We start from the raw sequence: 27,255 nt of genomic DNA, 5'->3' as shown, positions 1-27,255 counted from the left end.
TACTTGACTTGACTTTAAATAAAATGTTAGTGAGCTGGGAGGTTCTTTTCCCTCAGTTTAGTGTGTTTTATATGTAGCCTAAACCAGCTCTCTCTAAAGCTAAAGCTTTGAGTAGTGAGTGTATGAGTCTGTTTATCTGAGCGCAGCTGTGTTGTGGGGCTCTGTAAACACTCCCGCTGCACTGGCTTTTCACCACAAACCGCGCGAGCGAGCGCGCATATATGCATGTGTGTGTGCGCGCGCGTGTGTGCGCGTGAGTATTTGCTCAGGCGAGGAAGGGGAGAGGGGCGGGGCGGCTCCAGCAGGACCCGGATGCGCGGCGGTGAAGCGCCAGGCTTGAGGGCTGCAGTCCCGCCGGGGCTCAGAGAGTCTCACTGCAGGCGCTACACGAGCTCCAGAGTCCCGCGGAGCCCGCCGGAGACCACCCGACCCACCGGGGGGATGGAGGACAGCCTGGTGTCGGAGGATGATATCTGTGAGTACAGTGCGCTGTAGAGGAATGAGAGAGAGAGAGGGGTAGAATGAGAGGAAGCGAGGGCTGGGAATGGGCAGTACTGACCGCTGCACCACACGTTATAATGTGTCAGTAATGGGTTTAGAGGTAAATTATGACAGGTTGAGTACAGCACTATATCTGTGATGGTATTTTGGCATTTGTAAGTCATTTAAGACGAGACTGCTTTGTTGAACAGTTTTGGTTTCATGTCATAACCTATATACTATACATATCTTCAGATATCATGTATAAATAATGCACCAGAGCTGAGCATTGTATCAATAGTTTATTATATATATATATCTACAGTATGCTTTGATCATTTCTGAAAGAAAACTGACCCTTACTAAACCTCTATCTGGACGAGATTAATTTCTCAGGGGTCCTGGAGTAATTTTCTCTTTTATGGGGGGTCCTCTGTGATTTTATTCCGGTCCGGAATGATCATGTACACTTTGAGTTTTTCTTAGATGTCCTCTGAGAGAATTATAGGCTGAATTACCTACTGTTTTTCCTCTGGTAATTTTATTCCGTACAGAGTCACATCTCTGAGTTTCATCACCTGGCATTTAATGAAATAGCTTTGTCCACCGCCACATGTAATTACATTTTGGGCACATGTTTCCATGGAGATCCGTTAGTGGAAATGGAGGCGCTACTGAACGCGATGTCACGTGACTGAGAAAGCATTAAAACTCACTGGTCCTCCTGATTTTTTATTGCAGTCCGGATGCAAGAGTAGAAGTGTAAATCATTTTTCACAGATGTCCCCCTGAGAAACTAATCCCATCCGGATAGGGCTAAAGAGTGGTTTAGCTTAATGATGTGAAGCATATATTTATCTATCTATCTCTATCTAACCATATTGGATGTATGTACTTTTATATTAATATCCAAATGTTATTGTATTGAGCAAGAAATACATTATGCTATAGATTTTTGCCACATCCTCAAAAACTGTGATATGTAGACAATTGGTTCAGAACCTCTCCGGAACATCAGGTAAGTATGCAGGGGTCAATACCTTCCAAGAAAGTTCCAAGAAAGTGCAACTGGTAAAAAATCAGCATGGTCATATGCACCCAAGGCTCATGTATATGGTCCAATGAATGCCCCACCACACAACTTACAAGACTTAAAGATCTTACGCAATGTATGCCTGTGCTCAGTGTAGGTTAACAGAATTTTTTAACCACATTGCTAGGGAGTGTTGTAAAATCTCCAGGAATTAAGCCGGGTAAACATTTTTAGCAAGTAAAATTAAGTAAATAAGCAAAACAAGATGCTAGTTTATTCATTTGCTGCAGTTATTTCCTATCTGTTATATTGTACTCTAAGTAAATATGTAAGGGAGTCATTATTGTTTGTTATTATAACACCCACATACTGAGCTTGATCTAAGGGGAATTTAAGAAAATGCCAATGCCAGAGAAATTCTGTTTATTCAACCCCTTATTTCACCTGAAATTTTAATTCCATTCATATTTCTTGCTTTCACACAAAAGTTCATAAAACATATGTGTGATCATGTATAACCTTCACTCACTGGCCACTTTATTAGGTACACCTTGCTAGTACCGGGTTGGACTAACTTTTGCCTTCAGAACTGCCTTAATCCTTCGTGGCACAGATTCAACAAGGTGCTGAAAACATTCCTCAAAGAGTCTGGTCCATATTGACATGATAGCATCACGCAGTTGCTGCAGATTTGTCGGCTGCACGTCCATGATGCGAATCTCACGTACCACCACATCCCAAAGGTGCTCTGTTGGATTGAGATTTGGTGACTGTGGAGGCCATTCGAGTACAGTACAGAACTCACAGCCGTGTTCAAGAAACCAGTCTGAGATGATTCACACTTTATGACATGGCTCATTATCCTGCTGGAAGTAGTCATTAGAAGATGGTACACTGTGTTCATGAAGGGATGAACATGGTCAGCAACAATACTCAGGTAGGCTGTGGTGTTGACAAAATGCTTAATAGGTACTAATGGGCACAAAGTGTGCCAAGAAAATATCCCCCACAGCATTTCAGCACCATCACTACCAGCCTAAACCGCTGATACAAGGCAGGATGTATTAATGCTTTCATGTTGTTGATCCCAAATTCTGACCCTGACATCCGAATGTTGCAGCAGAAATCCTCAGAGACTCATCAGACCAAGAAACTTTTTCCAATCTTCTGTTGTCCAATTTTGGTGAGCCTGTGCGAATTGTAGCCTCAGTTTCCTGTTCTTAGCTGACCGGAGTGGCTTCCAGTGTTATCTTTTGCAATCTGTAGCTCAACCGCCTCAAGGTTTGACGTGTTGTGCTGATGTTCAGAGATGCTCTTCTGCAGACCTCAGTTGCAACAAGTTGTTATTGGAGTTTGTGTTGTCGTTCTATCAGCTCTAACCAGTCTGGCTGTTCTCCTCTGACCTCTGGCATCAACAAAGCTTTTGCGCTTACAGAACCGCAGCTCACTGGATATTTTCTCTTTTTCGGATCACTCTCTGTAAACCCTAGAGATAGTTGGGCATAAAAATCCCAGTAGATCAGCTGTTTCTGAAATACTCAGACCAGCCCTTCTGGCAACAACAACTATGCCACGTTCAAAGTCACTTAAATCACCTTTCTTTCCCATTCTGATGCTCGTTTTGAACTGTAGCAGATCGTCTTGGCCATGTCTACATGCTAAAATAGTTGCTGACATGTGATTGGCTGATTCGACATTTGTGTTAATGAGCAGTTAGACAGGTGTACCTAATAGTCACCGGTGAGTGTATATGTTACAGTATGTTACATATCTCTTTACCACAAAGTTTAGACTGTACTGTGGTTAGTACTGCACTGTCCTGACTGATAATTGTCTCAAAAAAGCCTTATGACTTGACTTGACTTATTTACAGATAAGTCAGGAATGCTTCGGTATAAAAAAACCCAGCCCTACAGGACCGTAATTACCTTGTCTAAAAATTGTCTTTTGCCTAGAATTGGCATAATGATGCATCTCTACTCTTCAATCCTTCCACTAATGATCAACCAGCGCCTGCAGAAAGTGAGGCTGAGCTGAGTCCTGCTCTTGCTGACCTACATCTCTACTCACTACTGAATATTAAGACGGGTAAAGAGAAGTGTATCTGACATGTTCATAAACGGGGGAGGAGTCAGAAAAGAATCAGAGGGGTTGGGTTTATAAGTGAGAAATAGAGGGAATGAAAGGGACCAGTACTGGTTTAATTTAGATGTACAATGTCTTTTTCAGTGCTTCGCTCGGAGAAGGAGTTACACGATGCTGCTAAAAGGAATGACACAGAAAAGATGCAGGAGCTCATCAGGAAAGGAGTGGACCCCAAAGCCAAGAATAAAGTAAGTCAGAGATTAGGAGATCTGTGTTTCTGGTTCTTATAGGGTATCTATTAAGGTTTTTGTTTCAATCGCTACTTTTTTATGCAGGTTTTAAAAATGTAACAAGTCCAAAATGGAAGTTTTCAAAGTGATGGATTAGTGGAAGTATGGAAAATCAGGTCTAAAGAACCAAACCTGAAGTTAGAACTGTTTGGTGTTAAATTCCTTAAGAAGCAGCATAACAGCCAATATAGACCTAAATATAATGAACAAAACAAATTTTCCCAGCAGGTCCATGAGTCCATGAACTCGCACACAGTATATATCTGCTCTATTTTTGTACTGTACTGTTTTTTTTACATCTGAATCACCCACACACTGCTAATCAAACAGAAAGTGGAGTTTTAGCTGCATTTTTCTGTAAAGGTCACCACAGGATGTTCTCTCACGCTGTAATGAACAAGTAATTGCAGTCAGTAGACTGCAACAGTGGTTTTGCCTATCCACAAAGTTCTCAAAAAAACTCTCAGTTACCGTAGTAGTAACTTGTGAAATAGGCTACAGAGAAAATGCTAATACATTTTAAACAACGGGGAGGGAAATGTAATTTATATTTAATGGACAATAAAGTTTTACATTTTCTTGTCCTTTTAAGTCCTTTTATTTTATGCCACTGATATATTGATAGTATAATAACATGCCTTTATACCCTGTTAAAGACAAATATTTACATGTTAATAACGTATTTTTTTAACATACATTATTATGAAAATTTAGTCATTAGATTTGAAACATAAACATGTTAAATACACTACAAAAGTTTTGGTTTAGTTTTGTTTTATTGTTTGTTTACTTGTAAGTAAATTACCTGCGTTTACGTCCTCATCACGTCCTCCCTGTCGCAATCCCTGACGAAAAATACAAGAATTTTATCAGATTTGTAACAGAAATTAGTGATCCAGAATGTCATGATATATATATATATATTCAGGATTAAAGTAAAATAAATGATACTTCACATATATATATATATATATATATATATATATATATATATATATATATATATATATATATATAATCTGTCTCTAGTAGATATATAACAGGAAATGACAACAGTGTGAATTTTTGTTTTGCTGAAAACAGCTAAAAAGTAGTACCCTGAAGTGATAATTAGGGGCGGGTGATATGGCACAGTATTTCAGGGTATAATATAATTTGGTATATTTAAAAATATTGGTGATATTATCGCGTAACATACGATATGGCACATCCCTAAGCATGACAAAAAAATTATTAACAAATACTTGGCAGATTAGTCGACTACTAACATTCACTGTCATTAGTTGCAACCCTAGTAGTTTTCTATTTTGCGTTACTGTCTAAGGGAAACAGAGACCCAGCACGTTTAACTCTAGAACACTAACATTAATAGTAACACCAATGTTGAGTTTGTATAACAAGTTTTGAAACCCTTCTTTAATTTTACAACATACAACATTACATAAAATAAAAACGTACAATGGATGACCCAATAAAAAACTGAAAAACGATTGGAAAATCAGGTAACATCCTTACAAAAAAAATAATGCTGCTGGGAACTGGGTCTTTGGTCCACCCATTCCTGGGACATGTGAGCTCCTGATTTAAACACACAAACACTAACATCAGGTAAATTACACCCATAAAATATGTTACTCTACATCACTAACATCAGATGAAAATCACCTGAATGCATTCCTCTTGAAAAAAACATAGATGGGAGGAGGAAATCAAGCATAACATTAATGACATCAAAGAGCTCCCTGAAGCTCCCCAAAGTCCCATACAAAGCAGCAACACAATGAAAATCACATGAAAAAATTGTGCGGGTGAAAATCACCCGGCGTTAGCGCTCTAGGGTTAAGTGGGTTGGTGCAGACAGCTGAGCAGAGCTTTCAGAGCTGTGTGCGGAAATTAAAGGAAGCTGGCTGACGGGAAGTTGTGTTGCAGTCTGCCATGTGTGCCAGATCCTGTGTTTGGAATGCTTTGTTTTGATCGGTTAGGCATCAGGGCAGCGGAAACCCTCTGTTTTCTCCCCTTATCACCAGATATGACCCATATTTTACCCTGGTTAACAGCAGTCTGAGCAGTCTGTGCTGATACTACAGTAAAAGTAGCTGGAGTAGTTTCTGTTTTGTTTAATTTGTGGTCTAGCCTCTTTTGTGTTAAGGTGGCATGTTTTTATAAAGTTAAGATCAGTTAATTCCTGAGTCAATGTTTAAGTATCAGTTGGATCAACAGCGTGGTTTCCGTGTTTTCTCTCTGTCTGCAGATGGATCGTAAGGCGCTGCACTGGGCGGCGGGGGCAGGCAGTGTGGATGCTCTGCGGCTGCTGCTGGACCACGACACCATGGTGGATGATATGGACAGCGTATGTATCGCCTCTATCTGTAGCATGACTACATAAACCCAACTGTAAATGTAGAGACATACAGCTAGGGGCAGTGAAGCTGCTAACCAGCATCAAAATGGTTAAAATCCAGAATCCCTTTGCCATGTTCACATTGTGTAAATCCTGAAGCCCTCTCTATGTGAGCGCATAAGCAAACAGCAAGGTCGCAAGTCAGATGTGGCCCACAAGCATGAAACATCTGGTTGTTTGAACTATAATAAACGATAATAAAAAAATAAATACAATTCTTTTCTGGCCAGCTTTTGTTTACATCCCTCCCCTGTCTCTCTGTCACGCTAGAAGTGACTTTAGTTTTCACCCGTTATCGTTTTTGCACCCGTTCTTGGGATCCTTTTCTCCTTAAAAAGGCGTTTTTTTTCTTTTACTGGCCATGTCCTAGTTCACTAGCCAGGGCAGAGATGGTGTATTGGACTGTATTGGAGTGTATTGGACACTTCATTTTCCAAAACAGATTTATTTTTTTTGTGGCCACGTAATGGCTTGGAAAAATATCTGGCCTGCGGCCAAACTTAATTGCCGACCCCTGCTGTATGGGCCCTATCGTACACTCTGTGCAAGGCACTTCACAATGCTCTTTGCTTTCTTACACCCTGTGAACAGTCTATTTTCACGCCTTGTGCCCATGCAGTTAAAAAAGCGTCAGAGTTTAGGAATAAATCTGTACTGATGGTTGTGGTGGTCTGGAAGTGAGGTGTGTTCAGGTAAATTTCTGGTGTGTTTCTAATTTGGCAGTGGAAAACACAGGTGCTCTACTTACTGAAATGAACCTGGACAACAGTCAATCGTCTGAGTCCATTCCTAAGGGGCACCCAACTCAACAATAAACAGACTAAAGAATAAAATAACATTATTGTTCCCTTAAAAGAGCTGCCTGTGTATTTTCACAGCATGAATGCGAAGGTCAGTTTGTTAATTAATGAACGTGCCAAAGTCAGAGCACACCTGATTCTTAAAAGGAAGGGCATGTCACACACTGATTGGTTTATTATAGTTACACCCAAAACACAACCATGATTACTTAAGAGAATTAGTACATGCCTTTTGCACATTTTGGCACCCAAAGACAAAGACACACGAACACGCCCTAAATCCAGCTGTGCAATCTGCAATTGCTCTCTGCAGAGGGCTATAGATCGCTAAAATGGACACAAGGAAGAGGTGTGTTCAAATATTTGGACAAAGTGAATGAGTGTCTGTAATGTTGATGATAATACGATAGTGTTAAATCTGAAACTATTGATTTTAATTTGGATTATTTTGCTTTAGAATAAATCTCTCCACCATAATAGCTTTTAAAAACTTGTTCAATGTATTTATTTATTGAATTGCAAAGTAAATTGTAATACCTGTATGCAGCCATATAATCACAAAACAGGGTTTTTATCCAGATCATGCATTCCTCTGTATCTCTATATGTAGTTGATCTGAATGATCTTCAGTTGTGCTATATCACTAATATAAAGCTCTGGAATATATTAAGGGACCACTTCAGTTTCTGAATCAGTTTCTCTGATTTAGCTATTTATAGGTTTATGTTTGAATAAAATGAACGTTGTTGTTTTATTCTATAAACTACAGACAACATTTCTCCCAGATTCTAAATAAAAATATTGTCATTTAGAGCATTTATTTGCAGAAAATGAGAAATGGTCAAATTAACAAAAAAGATGCAGAGCTTTCAGACCTCAAATAATGCAAAGAAAACAAGTTAATATTCATTCAAGTTTTAATTGTTCAGAAATCAATATTTGGTGGAATAACCCTGTTTTTAATCACAGTTTTCATGCATCTTGGCATGTTCTCCTCCACCAGTCTTATGCACTGCTTTTGGATAACTTGATGCCTGCACTTCAGGTGCAAAACTTCAGGCAGTTCAGTTTGGTTTGATGGCTTGTGATCATCCATCTTTCTCTTGATTATATTCCAGGCGTTTTCAATTTGGTAAAATCAAAGAAACTCATAATTTTTAAGTGGTCTCTTATTTTATTTCAAGGGCTGTATATAGAGTGGATAAACCACAGTATAATTAGAAAACTGACAGAAGCTTTAAAAGAATGTGAACCAGTCAACATTACTGGTCCTCCACTCGTAATGTGGAGCTCTTTAGAGTGTTGGCTAATGCTGCTGAATATTTCATGCCTCTCTGTGTAAACACCTATTTAACTAGCTGACAGAGAATGACCCCGTTCATCACATCTGCTCTTCTCTATTATGTTCATATTTGATGAAGAGCTGTAGGACAACAGGGATTTATATAGAATGACTGGAGCTCCATGTGTTTTTTGCATTTTCCATTAAGATCAAGCATTTTTTAAAAACACCAACAAAATAAAATCCCTTAGAAATAAAATACTTATTCATATTATTGTATTTATTCGTATATAGCAGCCATACTCACAATAAATCATCACAAGGTGGAATATTTCATGTTAAAATGGCAGAAATATTTATATGGTCAGGTTCTTAACCTAGCACACATGCAGACTCATTTAATGGGAATTTTCTTAGTATTATTAATGTAAAAACAGGATGCATGACAGGATAGTTGGTTTGTGACTCCAACTAACATGAAAAATCAGCAAATAAATAATGTAAAAGATCATCAGAACTTGCTACATTTGACCCTATCTGCTTCAAAGGCTTAAATAATGTTACTTCCTCTTTGTGATGTCACTTGAAACAGCAAACATTGTTTAAAGACAAAACAGGTTAGTGTGATGAGAATTAGAGTGAATTAATAGGTTCTGATGCTATTTATTATATTTAAACGAAAAAGTGTTTGCCTCCTTCATGATTACTTTTTTTTTTGGTTGTTTGTCACTCTTACTGTTTCAGATCATCAAACATTTTAAAATATTATTTAAAGACAACACAAGAACACAAAATGCAGTTTTTAAATGAAGTTTTAAGCGAGAAAAAAAATCCAAATCTACACAGCCCAGTGTGAAAAAGTGTTTGCCCGCCAAACCTAAAAACTGGTTGGGCCACTCTTAGCAGCAACAGCTCAATCAAGCATCAACTTGTAACGAGTCATTCACAGTGCTGTAGAGGAATTTTGTCTCTACTTTTCTTTACAGAATTGTTGTAATTCTGACACATTGGAGGGTTTTCCAGCATGAGCCTCCTTTTTAAGCTCATGCCACATCATCTCAATAGAATTCAGTCTTCACCTTTTTTTTCTTCAGCCATTCAGAGGTGGACTTTCTGGTGTGTTTTGGATCATTGTCCCATTGCAGAACCCAAGTTTAATTTAGCTTGAGATCACAAACAGATGGCCAGATTCTCCTTCAGGATTGTTTGGTAGACAGCGGAAAAGCAGAAATAGTTTTAAAATAAACTATTATTTTGAAAGTGCTACAAATTCCCACCCTAGCTAAAGCGATTATCTCCGCTTTTATCAATAAGGGTGTATACGAGCTGCCGAGAGGGGGTGCTTTTAATGGCGGGGGTGCAGATTTAGGCACTACTATGGTGCCGAATTCAGCACCCCCTCCAGGAAAAGCACCTTCTCTCGGGAGAGGCTGCAGGTGACATTTCTTTTTCCTTATTTTTTTACGAGTCAGCATAGCTTAGAACAGTGTCTTGGGTGTTTCCATTTTCTAAGTAAAGGTAAAGCCAAGAAGATGTGGTTGCGCACTCCTGAGAGAGGGTGCTTTTCGTGGCGGGGGTGGGCTTTGATTCATTTTTAGCAAATGTGTCTACCAATGTCAAACCTGCTCCTACACCCTTGTGCAGAAGAATAAACGTGCTCCACTGTGTAGCCCTTTTCTGCTGGATACATGTAGGCTACGGTGTATCAAATCAAATTGTCATGCATAAACATGCAGAATATTCCATAGTGAATATTAAATGTAACCTAACATTTTTCATTTTCTGCTATGATGCATGATTCTCAATTTCTGAAATCTTCTGTTTGTTTTTCAGTTTGGGATGAACGCTCTGCTGTTAGCCGGCTGGTTCGGACACCTCAAAATCCTGCAGATCCTCGTCTCGTCTGGTGCAAAACTCAACTGTGAAAACAAAGTAAGCCTGGCTGTAGTCTGAGTTGCGGGGGTGCAGTAATGAGCAGCAGTCTTTATTTGATCTCAGCTGTTAAAATATGCAGAATACACAACGTCTGTGTGTACTGGAGTCTCCAGGAAACTGAAAGTGAAGCGTGAAAGATGCAGTAGTTCAGCTAAAACTTGTAAAGAAAAAGTTGCTATGGAATGCTGTAACCAAGCTCTTTTTATCTGAAGGTGTTTAAATTATTAAAAGTCTTTTTACCTTTTCTGAGTTGCACATAATGGGCCCTATTGTTAACCCTGCACAAGGCATATCACGATACTCGTTGCTATCTCACACCCCGTCAGCAGTTTATTTTTTTACGCCTCGTGCCTGTAAAATAGCGTCTGTGGTCTGGTCTACACATAATCATTTTTTCATTATTGTGTATTTAGTTTGGTACTAGTAAAGTGTGAAGTGTTACATCCTATAATATGAAATATGTTTCTGTTAACTGACTGATTCAGTACTCCGTCTGCATTCTCAGAAAGGGTTGAATCTTCTTCACTGTGCTGCCCAGAGGGGTCATATTCACATTCTGGAGTTCATCGTGGAAGACCTGGAGGACGTGCGTCTGAACCGAGTCGACAAGGTGATGATCTTTAATAATTAACACTTATTAACACTCATGTGGGTGCAGTAGCAAGGTGAAAATCCCAGCAGTAAGAGCAGGAACACAGGCGCCTGTACATTTATAAAAATAGCCTCTATGAGATGTTGGAACTAATTAGTACATTGTTACTAAATAGTGAACATCAGCACTGTCAGACTTTTAAGAAAGTTTCATTTAGATTATTTATTTGCAGAGAATGAGAAATGGCTGAAATAACAAAAAAGATGCAAAGCTTTTAGATGTTAAATAAATCAAAGTTGAAAACATGTTCATATTCATAAAGTTCAGAAATCAATATTTGGTGGAATAATCCTGGTTTTTAATCACAGTTTTCATGCATCTTGGCATGTTCTCCCCCACCAGTGAGGGAGAGAGAGAAAGATACAGGAATACATGTGGAATTTCTTGTTAATATTTTGTACACAAAAAAAGTTAAACCAACCAAAATATGTTTTTCTTATATATATATCTATATATTTGTCTAATGGGAAGTACTTATAAGAAGAACTTTCAGAATAACAACTGGGTTGAGTTAATTTGCGAGCAAGTTTACCTAGTACTTTAGTTAAGTAAGGGTTTGGGAAACACTACAATGAACAATCTTAAGTATAAGTTCTAAATTCTTAGTCCCAAAGCTTTACTGTAGAAACTATCCAACAAAAGGAATTACACCTTTCACATTTCTGTAAATATTTTATTATATCTTTTAATGGGGCAAAGCTGAAGTTGAAGGTGATGAACTGGCCAAGTTTGTCTTTAGACCTAAAGCCAATTGAGCACCTGTGGGGCATCCTCAAGCAGAAGTAAGAGGGGTGCAAGGTATCAGACATATACCAAAAGGATTATAGTAGTAACCTGTGCTGCTCTGGTGAATTCCATGCCCAAGAGTTATAAGGCAGGGCTAGATAATATTGGTTGTCACACAAAATATTGACACTTTGGGCACTGACATCTGAACAGGTTCACTGTGAGGTGTACTCACTTGTGTTGGCAGATATTTAGACATTCATGGCTGTGTGTTATTTTCAGAAGATAGTAAATCTATACTGCTATACAAGCTTTACACTGACTACTCTGAGTTACAGGGGTTGGACAATGAAACTGAAACACCTGGTTTTAGACCACAATAATTTATTGTGGTGACGGACACTTCTGATGGAAACAGGAGAGTTGAGGTGCACATTGAATTCTGCCCTGATTTGATCAGCTGTGGTTTTAATTTTTTGGATACAATCCGGGTTAGCACCCGAACATCCTTTTCAGACAGCTTCCTCTTACAGCGTCCACAGTTAATCCTGTTGGATGTGGTTGGTCCTTCTTGGTGGTATGCTGACATTACCCTGGATACCGTGGCTCTTGATACATCACAAAGACTTACTGTCTTGGTCACAGATGCACCAGCAAGACGTGCACCAACAATTTGTCCTCTTTTGTACTCTGGTATGTCACCCATAATGTTGTATGCATTGCAATATTTTGAGTAAAACTGTGCTCTTACCCTGCTAATTGAACCTTCACACTCTGCTCTTACTGGTGCAATGTGCAATTAATGAAGATTGGCCACCAGGCTGCTCCAATTTCCCACACTAAAATGACATGTGTTTCAGTTTCATTGTCCAACCCCTGTATATACAAGTATATTTCTACAGTGTTGCCTCATGAGAAGATATAATAAAATATATTTAGAAATGTGAAGGGTGTACTCACTTTTGTTGGATACTGTAAATATCTGCTTTTATGATAATGGCACACATTCTTTAGGCATGAGGAAGACAAAGTTGTTGACTCAATCGACTGAAGAATCCGCCACCACCCAGAAAAAACCCTAAAATACACACATTAAAACCAGCTCTGCTGGACCCTTATCAGTGTTTGAGACCAAGGAGTCCTAGTCATAAAAACATCAAGTATTCTTTAAGTGAAGTTTGCTTTGCTTGGAAAATCCTCCTAAATGTTTTACAGGCTGTGACAGAACGGTGCAGGATGTTAAACACACCCTGCTGTGACTCCCTGGAAATGATGATGTAATGCATGCTGAAGTAAAGTTCAGTAGAAATGACGTCCTGGTTAATCTGTGGCCTCTGCTCGTGTGTGTCAGTCAGGTAAGACAGCGTTCCACCTGGCAGCAGAACACGGACAGTTGGAGGTGACCGAGTTCCTCATTGGCATGGGCTGCGCTCGTGACCTGAAAGACAAGGTGAGAAGATCAGGAGGTGTGGGTACATTCAGCTTCCTCTTTCTGCAACCCTCAGTGTTACTAATTAGCCTCCTGCTGATTGGAAAATTAAGCAGAAAGCAGAGCTATTCAAATGGAGGTCATTAGCGGCTTGCTTTATGAGTCACAAATTATGAGTCATGCTCTGAACGTGCTGAGTGAAAAGACACAAAATAAAACAAAAAATAATAACACAGTGTTTCTTACATTTGTGTATTTTATTGCAGACAGTGTGAACTAGTGCCGGGTGGTTTGAATAAAAATGTATATCACAGTATTACAGTGTTTTTCAATATTCGGGTGATTCCACTGTATATCACTGTATTTTTATTATTATTCATTTATAGTTTTTTTTGCATGACTGGGCTTTTATATAGGTTTATGACAGGGCTTTTATATAGGTTTATTACCGGGCTTTTATACAGGTTTATATAGCGTTATAAGGGAGTATCAGTTTCTTCAGCACCGAGACTGGAGCAGTATTAGCATTAGCCAATTTCCAACCACACTAAGTGCTAGCTCTGTTGCCATTCAGAGGTGAGTATTATCAACCTGTAGCCTGCTGCTAACCCCCACTATCACTGCTGGAGCTGCATTAGCATTACCCGCTAAACGCACTAAGCATTAGCTCTTTTGCCGTTCAGAGGTGAGTATTATCGACCTGTAGCCTGCTGCTAACCCCGGCTAGCACTGCTGGAGCAGCATTAGCATTATCCACTGACCGCACTAAGCACTAGCTCTTTTGACATTTATAGGTGAGTATATCAGACTGTAGTCTGTGTGTTTACCATATTAAAACAAGCGATGTGGGGCAAACCTCTAGCTGATATCGCCTTGGCTTACTGGAACACTCAGGGTTTTGCTTTTGAGTGGCTAGCAGCTTAGTGGAAATCTAGTAATCTAAGCTGAACATTAAATCACGTTGACTTTATTATGAAAGGTTTTAAGAACTCTTGGGCATTAGGGTCTGTATTATCTGTCTTATTTTAACACCACTTACGTCACTTGCTCTTTAGTTTCTTCAGAATATAGTTATAAAGGTGATTTTCTTTTTATTTATTAAAATTTTTTCCCCAATTTTCACCCACTTTAGCTAGGTCTTTGTCTCTCCCATTAAGCTGCTACTCAGCTGTATATCACTATCGATGCCACAACACAAGAAGGGGGAAGACAAGCACACGACACCTCTGTCACATGTGTCAGTCATCCACCGCCTCTTTTCCAACTGCTGCCATTTTTAGATCTCTGAACCATGTGGCACCCTAGAAAGGTGATCTTTAGTGCGGTATTAATTGTGATTTTTATGTGTCTTGGTGGAGTGCAGGAGGAGAACACAGCACTGCACCTGGCCGCCAAAAACGGCCACACAGAGGTTCTCCAGAAGATACTGGAGACGGGAGAGAACACCAACGAGAGGAACATAGTAAGTAGAACAGATGTGTATTACCGTAGGTTTGTCAATGTCAACGCATTAACACACAACAATTTATCTGGGAATTTCAATTTGCAAATTAATCAGGTTACTAAGATGGCAGCATCTTTGTCCGGTAATTTATGCCTGGTGATGTAACACTATACACACAGCATCATTACTCCCTCTCTTTTTCTGTCTTTCTCTCTCTCACAAACACACACACATCTGCCACATCCACTTCTCTTCTGTAATTAGTTGAATCTGTCTGTGATTAATGTAAAACTGACCAGTGGATACAGCACAAAGGAAAGCAGCACAGTAGAGCCTAAGGGGGTTATGATTTATATGATCAAGAAAATACAAAAATAAAGGATCCATTACGCTGTTATTTTTGTCTCTTTCCAAATAATTTGGGAAGTACCAGCATTTTTAATCATGATTTAATGCACAGAATATTTTTGTTGTTAAAACAATACTTTTTAAGTGATAATTCCACATTGAAAAACTAACATTGCTTCCATTACTTACATTTAAATATCCACTATTAAAGCTTAAGGGATCTATCGTACACCCTGCCCAAGGCGTGTCGCGATGCTCATTGCTGTCTGTCAATGAGTCGTTAAAATACCATTGCAGTTTAGGATATATGTACACTGATGGCCGTGGTGGTCTGGAAGTGAGATGCGTTCAGGTAAATTTCTCTCGTGTTTCTGTCCTGGTGGTGGGCAAGACAGGTGCACCACTGACTGATTAAAACCCTGACAACAGTCAACACTCGGCCACCCAATGTTAATCCATGCAGGAGCGATGTGCTGTTTGTGCGCCCTTAGTGCACATACATCCACTCTCGTGACACACACAAATAAATGCAAGTGCACAAAAATAAAGCTTTTACATGAATACTAAACAGAAAAAAGAATGAAATAACATAGCTGTCCCCTTTAATGAGCTGCTGGCATACCTTCACGGTGTGAACACGCAGATCAGAATCCTCTTTTGACAATGCACAAAGCGGCGTGCTGTTAAAATATTAACGCACCAAAGTCCCTCTTAAAGGGAATAACAACTGGCACACGGATTGGTTTATTTTACATTATGCCCAAAACACACTTGATTAATTAAGAGAATTAGTACAGGCCTTTTGCGTGTACCAAAGACACATCGACACACCCTAAATCCAGCAGCGCGATATGCAATTGACTGATGCCCTATAGATTGCTTAAATAGAGCCCTTAGTCTTATTTGTGATTAATCATGATTTATCACAGTTGTGATTGATTAAATGAAATGTTTTAATTGATTGACACTACTACTACTTTGTATATTTATATATACATTCTGTATGTACCTTGTGCTCAGGGGACTTAACATGCTGTATGCTTCTCTCTGTCAGGACGGTATGACGGCCCTACACCTGGCTGCAGATGGAGGCCACTATGAGTGCGTCAGGCTGCTGCTGGAGGCTCGATGCAGCATCAATGAACTGACTAATGTATGTAAAAACACATCATTAGGTTGAGCTTAATGTAAAGCTTGGGCTGAAGTGCTTCTAGTCTCCCAGGAGTATAAAGGGAATGAAGAACACTTCATTAAGGATCTCAGCACTTCTAAAGTGCTGTACTGAAGTCTTTAAATTAGAGTTTCAGAACACTTTAGAACTTAATAAGCTGGAAGCTCCTGCAGGGGGGAAGGGATATTTTGGACTGTCAGGCTGTGATGTTATCAGATAATTGACAATGTTCTTTTTTTACTAGAGAAATATGACTGCTCTTCACTGTGCTGCTCAGCATGGCTTTGACAGAATTGCCTGGCTACTTGTGGAGGCCGGCATCAGCCTGGACTCAGTAGACGCTGTAAGTACAAATACTGAAAGATGTGAAACAGTTAAAGCACTGTTAAAGCACTGTAGTGCTACATCTGTTCCCAGTTCCCTGTTCCCAGTTTCCAAAATTGCTTTTTAGGTCTTGTTTTTTTGTTGACTTTTGCTAAAGAAATTAAAGCTCACATTTTATCATAGTTTAATATATTTAATTTCTTTAAAAATGCATCACTGTCCAGTTATTTACAGGGTTCGTACGGGTGTTTGAAATACTGGAAAATGCTTGAATTTTAACGCTCTGTTTTTCAGGCCTGGAAAGTGTCATTTTGGAGAAAGTGCTTAAAAATGCTTGAAATTCTGACTACATTTACTAATTTGCAGAGCGTAAAATAAAAAAGGCTTTAATTTCCTCTTCTTCTGCTATTACCATTATAGATGCTCAATAAAAAAGGGTAAACATGCGTTGAAGAACTTAAAGTGAGAACTATTTAAATTGTGTGAAAATGATACGAATAAATCCATAATTCCGCTATGTACTTACTTAGAATAATTTTTTTATCAGTAAAATAGTCGCTGTGAAGTGTGGAGAATAGTTTTGCGATATATTGATTATCGCTGAAATGCAGTTTTGAGATATTACCACTATCATTCATTTATCACAGCTGAAAGGTGCTGGAAAAACTTGAAAATGCACCCTGAAAGTGCATAAATTTTACCTTGTATAAGGTGTATGAACCCTGTATTTACATAATGTAAAGTTTTTGGAACTGCAAAAACAGCCAAAATTAATTTATTCTTAACACTTAACACTGATAAGTATAAAGATACCAAATGATATACATATGCAGATGGAGCCCTGTGTTCATACAATGCATTAATTTTCCTCATATTTCTGCATATTTTCTAAACGCTTGTAAATATAAGGCAGTAAACAACCACTGAAAATCTTGGGGACAGTATAAAATACAATCCCTGGCATATGGATACGATAAAATTGACTTGAAATTCTGTAGGGATCCCACCAATGAGTCCAAAATGAATGGGGCAAATGGAGCTAAACGACTAAAACTCTCCTATAGTATCAAATAGTAACTATGCACTAACTATGCCAACATTCTTTGATTTTGGATAGTAAAATCATTTATTTTTGAAAAGAAAACGCAAATAAAACGTACCTGTATATTTCCATTATTCTACAACAAATGTTTTTTAGGCAGTAGATGCACAAGCATTAGAGCTACTGATGCTTGAGTTACACTTTTTAAAAGGCTTAAAAGTGCAGTTCATAAGCTTTATTATACCACAGTTAGTTCCGACCGTGCAATGTGATTGACTGGGAGGCGTTCTATGAGTGACATTATTATCCGGTAATGCACTGTAACCGAAGCTCTCCATGTATTACTCCGACACATACAGGTAACCTAGCAACAATGCAGCGCTTACCAGCCAAACAACGCAGCTACAAACAGAGCAGCAATGGAACTATTATAACTCATGAAGTGTTTATAACCAAACAGATCATATTTTCTCTTCCTCTTTAACTTAAAATCTTTCAATAAACAGTGATAAAGAAACTGTGGTATAATCACAATGATACACTCGGGGTTCATGCTATAACATGTAATATTGGTCCTGCTGTGCTGATCTACGAACACAGCACAGCAGTGCCAATATTACACGTTATAGCACGAACCTTGAGTGTATTATTGCTTAAATATATATGTCTGCACTCTGCAGTGCTGAAATATTTGATTATGTTAAGGAAACGTGTACAATTTGATGTATAAAAAGTGTGAAACATATATAAACTATTATTTTGCTTAATTGCTCCATATGAACCTATTAATTTTAGATTTACTCGAGAGCTCACTCTGGTGGCTTCAGAACCGTTTTTTGTGTCGGTGGAAATGTGCCAAAGGGTTCTAAATCCCATTGGTGGAAAAGGGTTAATAGAAGTAAGCAGTCTGTGATGGAACAATGGTTACATTATTTGAAACATATTTCAATTTTTGTATGAAAAAGAAAATTAGCCTTTAATCAGATCATAAACATCATAAAAAATCATAAAACATTACTAGTCTACCATACACAAATCGATAACTTACATTATTTATTTAATTATTCATATTAACTGTACAGTAACTGTTTAGGCAACTTTAATACTGGTGTAAAACTGATTCATGTTTTATTATCTCTCACCAGAATCATACCTCAGCACTACACTTGGCCGTGTTCAACAACAGCAGTGAGATTGTAAAAATACTTATTGACGCAGAATGTGACCTGGACATTTTTGACAGTGTGAGTACAACACTGACCGCATTAAATCTGCCTTTCCCAACAGACAATATAACATAAAATAAATAAGAAACATATTTGAAACATGTTTATACTGACTGAAAATAACTGTACATAATTTTTTACAGCGGCTTCAGACAGCGCTGCACATCGCAGCCGAACACGGACGCCACAACATAGCAGAAATGATACTGATTGCTGGAGTCAACCTTAGACTACTTGATAAGGTACAGCTCTGAATCCCAGTTATTAGTTTACTCTCATTTTATGCTACTCTATGCAGCTGATTAAATAAAAAATAAAGAAAGAATATCTTTATTTTCACTTTTGCAGCAGGAGAAGACATCGCTGGATATCGCAGCCAGAGGAAATCATGTCAATGTAGTGGACATGATTATCAAAGCTGATCGATTTTACAAATGGGAACAGGTAGGCCAGTGCTCAAACTGAAAACGGAACTTATCAGGAGTTAATTACTTAATGTGTTTGAGAGCATCAGTTGTAAAGTTTTAAAGAGGTAGAGTTGGTATACAGTAAATATCTCTATTTGAGTAATGTTCTAAATCTATATTATGGTAAGAATCAACTAAATAATCAACTAAATATTTTAAAAATACTTTAAGAAGTAAAGGACAGCCAATCTGAAAAAAAATCCAGAACTTTAAAACTGTTCTCGAGTTACCAGCCTCAAAAACCACAAGTTAACAGCACACCAGATAAGAACTTCTAAATGCTTTACAGTGTTCAAGTATTTTTTTACACTTTTAAGTTACTACATGATTTTGTATGTGTTCCTTCGTAGTCATTATGACTTTAGTATTCATTTACAATGTAGAAAAAATAAAAACAATGGATGAGAATAAGAAAACCTTTGGCTTGTACTGTACATAAAATACAGTGTGTCACAAAAGTAAGCACACCCCCACATTTCTGCAGATATTTAAGTATATCTTTTCATAGGAAAACACTGACAAAATAACACTTTAACACAATGAAAAGTAGTCTGTGTGCAGCTTATATAACAGTGTAAATTAATTCTTCCCTCTAAATAACTCCAAACCACCGGCAACAAAAGTGAGTACACCCCTAGGAGGCTATACCCCTAAAATGTCTAATTTGAGCACTGCTTGTCGTTTTCCCTCCAAAATGTCATGTGACTCATTAGTGTTAGTAGGTCTCAGGTATGCACAGGGAGCAGGTATGTGTTCAATGTTGTAGTACGGCTCTCTCATACTGGTTACTGGTTTCAACATGGCGCCTCATGGTAAAGAACTGTCTGAGGATCTTAAAGACGAACTGTTGCGCTTAAAACCAAAAGACGGCCAAAATGAAAGCTGCCATCTAGTTCACACTTGCACAATAGAGGAAGAGGTTAAGACACGTTGAGATGCTCTTTGCTATTTTACACCCCATCATCAGTCTATTTTCAAGCCTTGCTACCACACCATCGGAGCATAGCATCGGAGTTTAGGAATAAATCTACACTGCTGGGTGTGGTGGTCGGGAAGTGAGGCGTGTTCCAGTAAATTACTGGTGTGTTTCTATTTTGGTGGTGGAAAACACAGGAGCTCCACTGACTGAAATTAACCTAGACTACAATCAATCATGAGAGTCCATTCCTATAGGTGAACCATGCGCTCTGTGTACACCCCCGCTCATTAAACACACGCACACACACATGGACACGCTGCAGAGCACAAACCTGACTTTTAACTCCACAATAAACAGAATAAAGAATAAAATAACATTACTGTTCCCTTAAATGAGCTGCTGGTGTATCTTTAAAGTGTGAATGTGCAGGTCAGGATCCTCTGCTGACACGCACAAAAGCGCCGTGCTGTTAAGATTCGAACACACCAAAGTCAGAGCTCACCTGCCTCTTAAAGGGAATAGCAAGTGACACACTGATTGGTTTATTTACCATTACGCCCAAAATACACCCATGATTAATTAAGAGAATTAGTTCATGTCTTTTGCGTGTTTCGAGCTGCGCAAGGCATTTTTTTTTGTACACCTCATGTGACATTTAAAAAGAATGTTTAAAAGCAAGTCCACTAATTCCTTTGATTTTCTCTCAAGAAAGTGTTTATTTTAAAGAAAAGTAAAATGCATGTTGAAATAATTGATATTTATGACAAAAAGTCACTCCTATTACTGGCACTCATTCCTGTTACTGGAACTCACTCCTGTTACTGGCACTCATTCCTGTTACTGGAACTCACTCCTGTTACTGGCACTCATTCCTTTTATATGTTATGTTTTGAGTAACAGAACTGAAAACAGTTATTAGTTTTTAGCATAGAATTAGCAAAAGCATGAAAAATAGCTAAATGGCGGCTATGCTAATAGCATGAGGACACTGAGCACATTCTAGTGATTTTACCAAAAAAATGTATTTTAAAAATAAACAAATAAGATCTAAGAATTAATTTAGGTCACAGGACTGAGTGTTGAGATCAAATATACATAAAAACTAATGAGGGAACTTAATTTTGGTCTTCTCATGATCTTCAGAAGAACCAACTGATGTAACTTCCTGTTGTAGATGTGACTTGTAGAATGTTTCAAATTGAGTGAAACACAGGGACACAACCAAAAAATGTGTATATGTATCTGTAAGTATTATGGATTTATTATAGAAAAAATATTTTTAAAGCATACATAGGATTTGGAGTCACAAAACAATGGAAAAAAAATATATTAATATTAATATATTTAATTGTATTAAAGTTTATAGCAGTAAAGTTTATAGTTAGAGAGTGGGGACAGATAACAAATCAAAGAAGTTTTTATTAATGTTTTAATAACATATTTTTCTTTTGTAATTAGGTCAATGCGCAAGACTCAATGCACAATGTATTTTAAAATTATTTTTGTGCACACATTTATACATGTAATTTCCTGGGAATAGAAATGGCATCGATTCGGTGGAATGGCCAATAAGAGTAGACACCAGCATCTACTGTTTTAATCACCTTTAAACGTGGAAAACGGGTTGTTATGTAACAGAGACTACATATTTATTTATAAACATCATAAAATTGTCTGCAGCATCATTTTAAGCTGATTTTTACAGGACAATGTAAGCAGTGACTGTGACTCCATCGTGGGAAGAAATCTAACCTTCAGGCAGGACCATCAGCCAGAGACACAGCACATCCGCTCTATTTTATGGAAGCTAGCTACTAAATACCTGAAGCCTGGAGAGTGGAAGAGACTGGCTCAGCACTGGAGATTCACAGATGGCCATATCCGAGCCATAGAGCATGAATGGACAGGTAGAGTAATTCTACAGTGGCCACTTCCACACTGGTACTCCTTTATACCAGTTAGCAATCACCAGCCTATAATATTGTGTGGGTCTTTCAGAACTCTGCTTTCTGTCAAAGAAATCAATCATATCATTAAAGCAATGTACCAAAAAAAACAGTTAAAAAAAGTCTTATCTCAACAGCAGAGACGGTTACTTTAAAAAAAAAAAAATAGATATGTCTTTTTAATACCCTTGTTTTCAAAATAATGGAATGAACAGGTGTCCCAGAATTATTATCCATATACAGTGTTATGAAAAAGTGTTTGCCGCATCATGATTTCTTATTTTTTGCATGTTTGTCACTCTTAAATGATTTAGATCAAACTAATTTAAATATTAATCATAGACAGCACAACTAAACACAAAGTGCAGTTTTTGCAGTCCTCACTATATTTGGATAGCCAAATATATGGTTTTTGCTGATGTGTAGAAACATTTTCGAGATACTAAGCTGAGAAAATTAAATTTTTGTGTCAAAAGCAGTACGTTCTTCATTATTATTGCGTGTGCCACATTAAAAAGTAGTCTGTGTAAAGTCCTATGCTTTAAGCTTTACAATTAAATAAACAATTCCTTGAGGCAGAGAAAATCCCTCTATCATTTTTTGTAATCATGGTACTCAAATTACTCAAAGGAATTGTTTCACCTCTAGTATGCAATACAGTATATTTGTGAAAAGGGAAAGTCTTTAACACTTGACTGTAAAGTCAACTTGTGTTCCTCATTTCTACACATTTTGAAGCAAAATGAAATAATTGATATAGAAACAGCATTGGGACGGTATTGATGTTGACTGATTGACTGCTGATTCTGTTGTGACTGTTTATGTTTTTTTTTAAGGTACAAAAAGCTACAAAGAACATGGGCATCGCATGCTGCTGATCTGGCTGCACGGCGTGTTGACCTCTGGAGAAAACCCCATTAAAGGTTTATATGAAGGCCTGATGGGAATCTCAAGGATGGATCTGGCAGGTAAGCCAGTTAAACGATTTTACTATCACTCCCCCTATCACTAGTGATGCCCCAACACACAAGAAGGGTGAAGACTAGCACATGCCTCCTTCGATACATGTAAAGTCAGACTTCACCATTTTTTTTAACTGCTGCTGATGCAGAATTGCTGATTATCATCACAGCGCACTCAGAGGAAAGCGCAGCGACTCGTTTCTGATACATCAGCTCACAGATGCCTTGTGTTGATCGACACCACCCCTTGGAGGGATGAGGGAAAAGAGCGCCATCTACCCACCCAGAGAGAGCAAGACCAATTGTGCTCTCTCAGGGCTCCGGTAGCTGATGGCAAGCTACATGAACAGGATTCGAACTGGCGATCTCCTGAACTAAACACACACAAGAGCAATGCCAGCGAATCGTTAAAGAGGAGAATACCCATTTGCAGTGAGTCCAAAATGAATTAGTTCACATGGAGCAATTGAGTTAAATCAGAGATTATAAATGTACTTATGTCCTCAACACCAAACTATAATAACGGTTTCAGCACCACATGCATCATTTTTTTAAGGTTTTAAACTCCAGCATCAGATTATAAACCAATCAGCTCATAGTAGCAGAGATGCAGCGTCTTTACTGTGTAAAACTTTACTGTGTTTGCTTTATAAAAATATAAAAATATACAGGTACTCTTTCTTTGCTTTTTTAATAAAATTCATTATTTTACATTCTAAAGTTAAATAAATATTTAGAACTTAGAAAGTAGTTAGTTACTATTTTTTATTCAGTTTTTTTAGCTTTTATCTTCATTCACACCCATTCATAAAGGACTCAATCTAGGGTTTAACAGTGATATCACAGGAAGAGAGAAATTGGTCAGTCTCTGTTCTTGTTTTGCAGAAGATGTGTGTTGGATCCATGGTTCTTCTTTTCTGTGATACCATTGGCTGCAGGTAGCCGCTGCTTCTCCCTTCTGACTCCCAGTCAGTGACCTGATCAGATGTTTAGCATGCCAAATATGTGCTTGGGCATTTACAAACCGTTAACGATGGATGGGAAGCGTCTTTCAGTAGTTCACACTACACGACCCTGCGAGCTCCGAGTGATCCTTGATTTCCATCCGAGTTTTTGTCGCAGTTCAATGAAAAACTGTTGACGACTAAAAAACTGGGCTAAAATCTTGTATAATGAATCTGGCATAAGATTTTTAATTCGGAAAGTCTGAAACGTGTCATTATCTGAATCAAAGCATTGATGTGCTTTGGCCGTGCATCTATTCCCTTCCATTCTATAGAAATGAATGTTTGAGTCATAGATCATGCTGATTGCTATCAGCAGCAACTCCCAGTGATGTCAGGCAGCACGGGTGTCTTAATGAGTCCTAATGAGAGTGTGGGGTAATTGGTCTTCTAATCTGGCTGCGTAGTACAGGTTTAATTGTTGATTTATATATTTTTGCCTCTTTCCAACAGAGAGTGTACGACAGCAAGCCAATGCAGACCCAGGCTCTTCTAAGAAGTGCACTACAATGTGAAGAACGGTAATTTAAAAGAGACTGATGGTGCTACTAAGCATGAAGGAAGACAAGAGTGTCATCTTCAATATCTCTAAAGGAAGGGATGTTTAGAGAAACTGTGACGGAGTGGATTAAAACAAAGCACAACAAGAATGGCCATCCAGCTTGTAAGGGCTTCACTACTGACACACTGCATCCCCTTTAAGACTAAAGGGACAACGGGTCCAAGCACTGTGTTACTGTGTTCCTGATGCTCCAGACGAAAGCAGACTCAGTAGTTTCATTTATTAGAACGTTTAGAATTTCTTATTTTCGTTTATCCAATGCTATGAAGTACAGAGCCAACTTAACAGTGTAAAATCATGTTGATTCAACGTTGGCAAATTTGCTTTATAGGACAGACAATCAAATCATATATCAGTAATAGCAGGTCATTTTATTTTATAAATAGAGTCAGCACCATACTGCCAATGCACAGAAAAAGAATAAGTGTAACACTTGGTCGGAAGGCTTTCTACATATGGGCTTTATACCGCATGCACAAGCATTTAATATCATATTTAAAATGCAGTGCTTGGTCACAAAATTACATTAGACATTGACATTATGCCTATTAATTAGTGTAAACCATTAGTGGTTCCATTTATTACAATTTTATGAAGCACGGCAAGCAATAATTAATAGATAATTAATGGACTTTTAGGGAGAGGACTACATACGAACACAACAGTGTTACTACAATAGTATTGGGACACCGGCTGTTGGAGTAACGTTACTCGTTTTTAAAGCATTGCTTTTTAGTGACAACATGACGATGATGAAGCACCATCATTCCAGAGAACACAGTTGCACTGTTCCACAGCTTAGTGCTGAGGAGCTTTATACCCACCTAGCCCACCACTGGCATTAGGAATGGGGCCAGAAGGTTCATGTTTATCTGCTCCAGAGCATCCTATACTTTTCGCAGTACTTCTGTACTCTTTGTGTCTGCATTTTTGGTATCATTTTATGCTAATACTAGGGGAAGCACAATACTAGAACTTTTTCATGTCCAATCCTGATACCAATCCTTTAAATTAAAGTTAGTATCTGCTGATACCAACACACCTAATCCACTACAAAACATAGTCATCCAAACACTAGTGCATCTCCAAAAATTTGAATAGCATTGAAAAGTGACTTTATTTCAGTAATCAAGATAAAAATGTGAAAGTCATACACTGTAAACCCATACATTGTTTGAACCCAAATGATTTTAGTCTGTTTTACAAAATGAATATTTCTAAACAATACTCAACTATTTTGAGTTAGTTAAACATTTGTGGGCACAAATACATTCAAACAGAGATCTTGAGTTGAATCAACTTATAATAACTGAGTTTAGTCTGTTGCCATTAACAGCTTCTTTTCTATTGGCTTCTGTCACAATGTATGTGCAAACTGGGTGTGTCCAACAGTTTCTAACACTCACCATCAGTGTGTAGTGATTCCCCCTGCGCTACCTTACAAATAAATCAAGTTCCCCTTTAGTTGTAATAACTTGATGTTTTAATTTATTTAACTCAAATTTTCATTCCCCATTACTTAAAAAAAATGAGCAAAACAGCTGCCTTATAAAAGTTAAGTAAATTCAACGTATCCAGTCTTACAGTATAACAAAATTTAAAAAGTTAAATCAACTTCCTCTTTAGTTGTAATAACTTAATGTTCTAAGTTATGCTAACTTAAGTGTTCATTACCAATTACTTAACTGTTTTAAGGCAACCGATTTCCTTAATTTTTTTTATAAATTCAACTTATTCGGGCTTACCGTGTAGATGTATTACACACATAAGTGTTTATTTCTTTTATTGTTGATGATTATGGATTACGGATAATGAAAACCCAAAAAATCAGTATCTCAGAAAATTAGCAGTGTGGGCAGTGTGCCAAGTCCTGCTGGAAAATGAAATCTGCATCTCTATGAAAGTTGTCAGCACCAGTGACCAACACCAGCAGATGACATGTCTCTCCAAACCATCACTGATCATCAGTAAATTTTACATTTCATTTGTAAATCATGGGAGCAGAGTTTGGAGGAAGAGTGGAGAGAGACAGTCCAAACTGCTTGAGGTCTAGAGTGAAGTTTCTACAATCAGTGATGGTTTGGAGAGACAGGTCATCTGCTGGTGTTGATCCACTGTGTTCTATTATCAAGTCTAAAGTCAGTGCAGTTTTGTTTTCCCACAAAATTTTACAGCACTTTATGCTTCCCTCTGCTACTGACAACTTTTATGGAGAGGGGGATTTTATTTTTCAGCAGGAGCCTACACTGCAAAAGTACCAGTTGGTCTTATATAATATACTATTTTTTCTGAGACACAGATGAAGAAAAAAAAAACGCTTAAAATAGATACCTTTCAATAATATTCTAACTTTTTATCATGCACTAGTAAAATCAAACTTAAACTGTGAAATACTGGCTAAGCTTGTCACAATGACTTTTTATTTTGATGAGATATTGTTAAAGAAATAACTGCGATAAATTATATTATTGTAATTTTAAGACCATTTTATACCACTGATGTGTATAATAGTAGTATAATAGAACAATAATGCACTTACTGTACATCTGTCTAAAAAGCAGTAAATATTTGGTCATTGAGATTATTCAGACAATTGAATTGTTTTACATTTAGTTTATATATATATATATATATATATATATATATATATATATATATATATATATATCATCGCTGTCCAATGAAAAACACTTATCTCCAAAACAGCAACTTTACAGGAGAGAGAAA

The 27,255-nt window shown here is 37.8% G+C and overlaps 1 protein-coding gene and 1 long non-coding RNA gene across 2 annotated transcripts in view; one reads left to right on the top strand and one right to left on the bottom strand.

Moving 5' to 3' along the window:
* The window catches only part of LOC125782198 (uncharacterized), a 374,822-nt gene that overhangs the window by 227,993 nt on the left and 119,574 nt on the right, over positions 1 to 27,255 (bottom strand). The window lies entirely within an intron of this gene.
* Positions 324 to 27,182, top strand: ankdd1a (ankyrin repeat and death domain containing 1A). The gene is made up of 15 exons (XM_022669475.2): positions 324 to 475; positions 3,743 to 3,846; positions 6,140 to 6,238; positions 10,205 to 10,303; positions 10,812 to 10,916; positions 13,036 to 13,134; positions 14,477 to 14,575; positions 15,960 to 16,058; positions 16,321 to 16,419; positions 18,588 to 18,686; positions 18,812 to 18,910; positions 19,017 to 19,112; positions 21,760 to 21,961; positions 22,837 to 22,968; positions 24,420 to 27,182. Exons 1-15 carry the CDS (start codon positions 442 to 444, stop codon positions 24,479 to 24,481), a joined length of 1,527 nt encoding a protein of 508 aa, XP_022525196.2. The 5' UTR covers positions 324 to 441; the 3' UTR covers positions 24,482 to 27,182.

The sequence above is a fragment of the Astyanax mexicanus genome, chromosome 16 (assembly GCF_023375975.1).
Source record: "Astyanax mexicanus isolate ESR-SI-001 chromosome 16, AstMex3_surface, whole genome shotgun sequence".
NCBI lineage: Eukaryota > Metazoa > Chordata > Actinopteri > Characiformes > Acestrorhamphidae > Astyanax > Astyanax mexicanus.
The sequence above is the reverse complement of the archived record's forward strand: the minus strand, read 5'-3'. Positions and strand labels throughout refer to the sequence as shown.

Bases quoted from the DNA above. Each gene is read 5' to 3' on its own strand.
- ankdd1a (XM_022669475.2), top strand. From the start codon at position 442: ATGGAGGACAGCCTGGTGTCGGAGGATGATATCT. The intron at 476-3,742 runs GTGAGTACAGTG...TGTCTTTTTCAG, and splicing joins GGTGTCGGAGGATGATATCT to TGCTTCGCTCGGAGAAGGAG. The intron at 22,969-24,419 runs GTAAGCCAGTTA...TCTTTCCAACAG, and splicing joins CTCAAGGATGGATCTGGCAG to AGAGTGTACGACAGCAAGCC.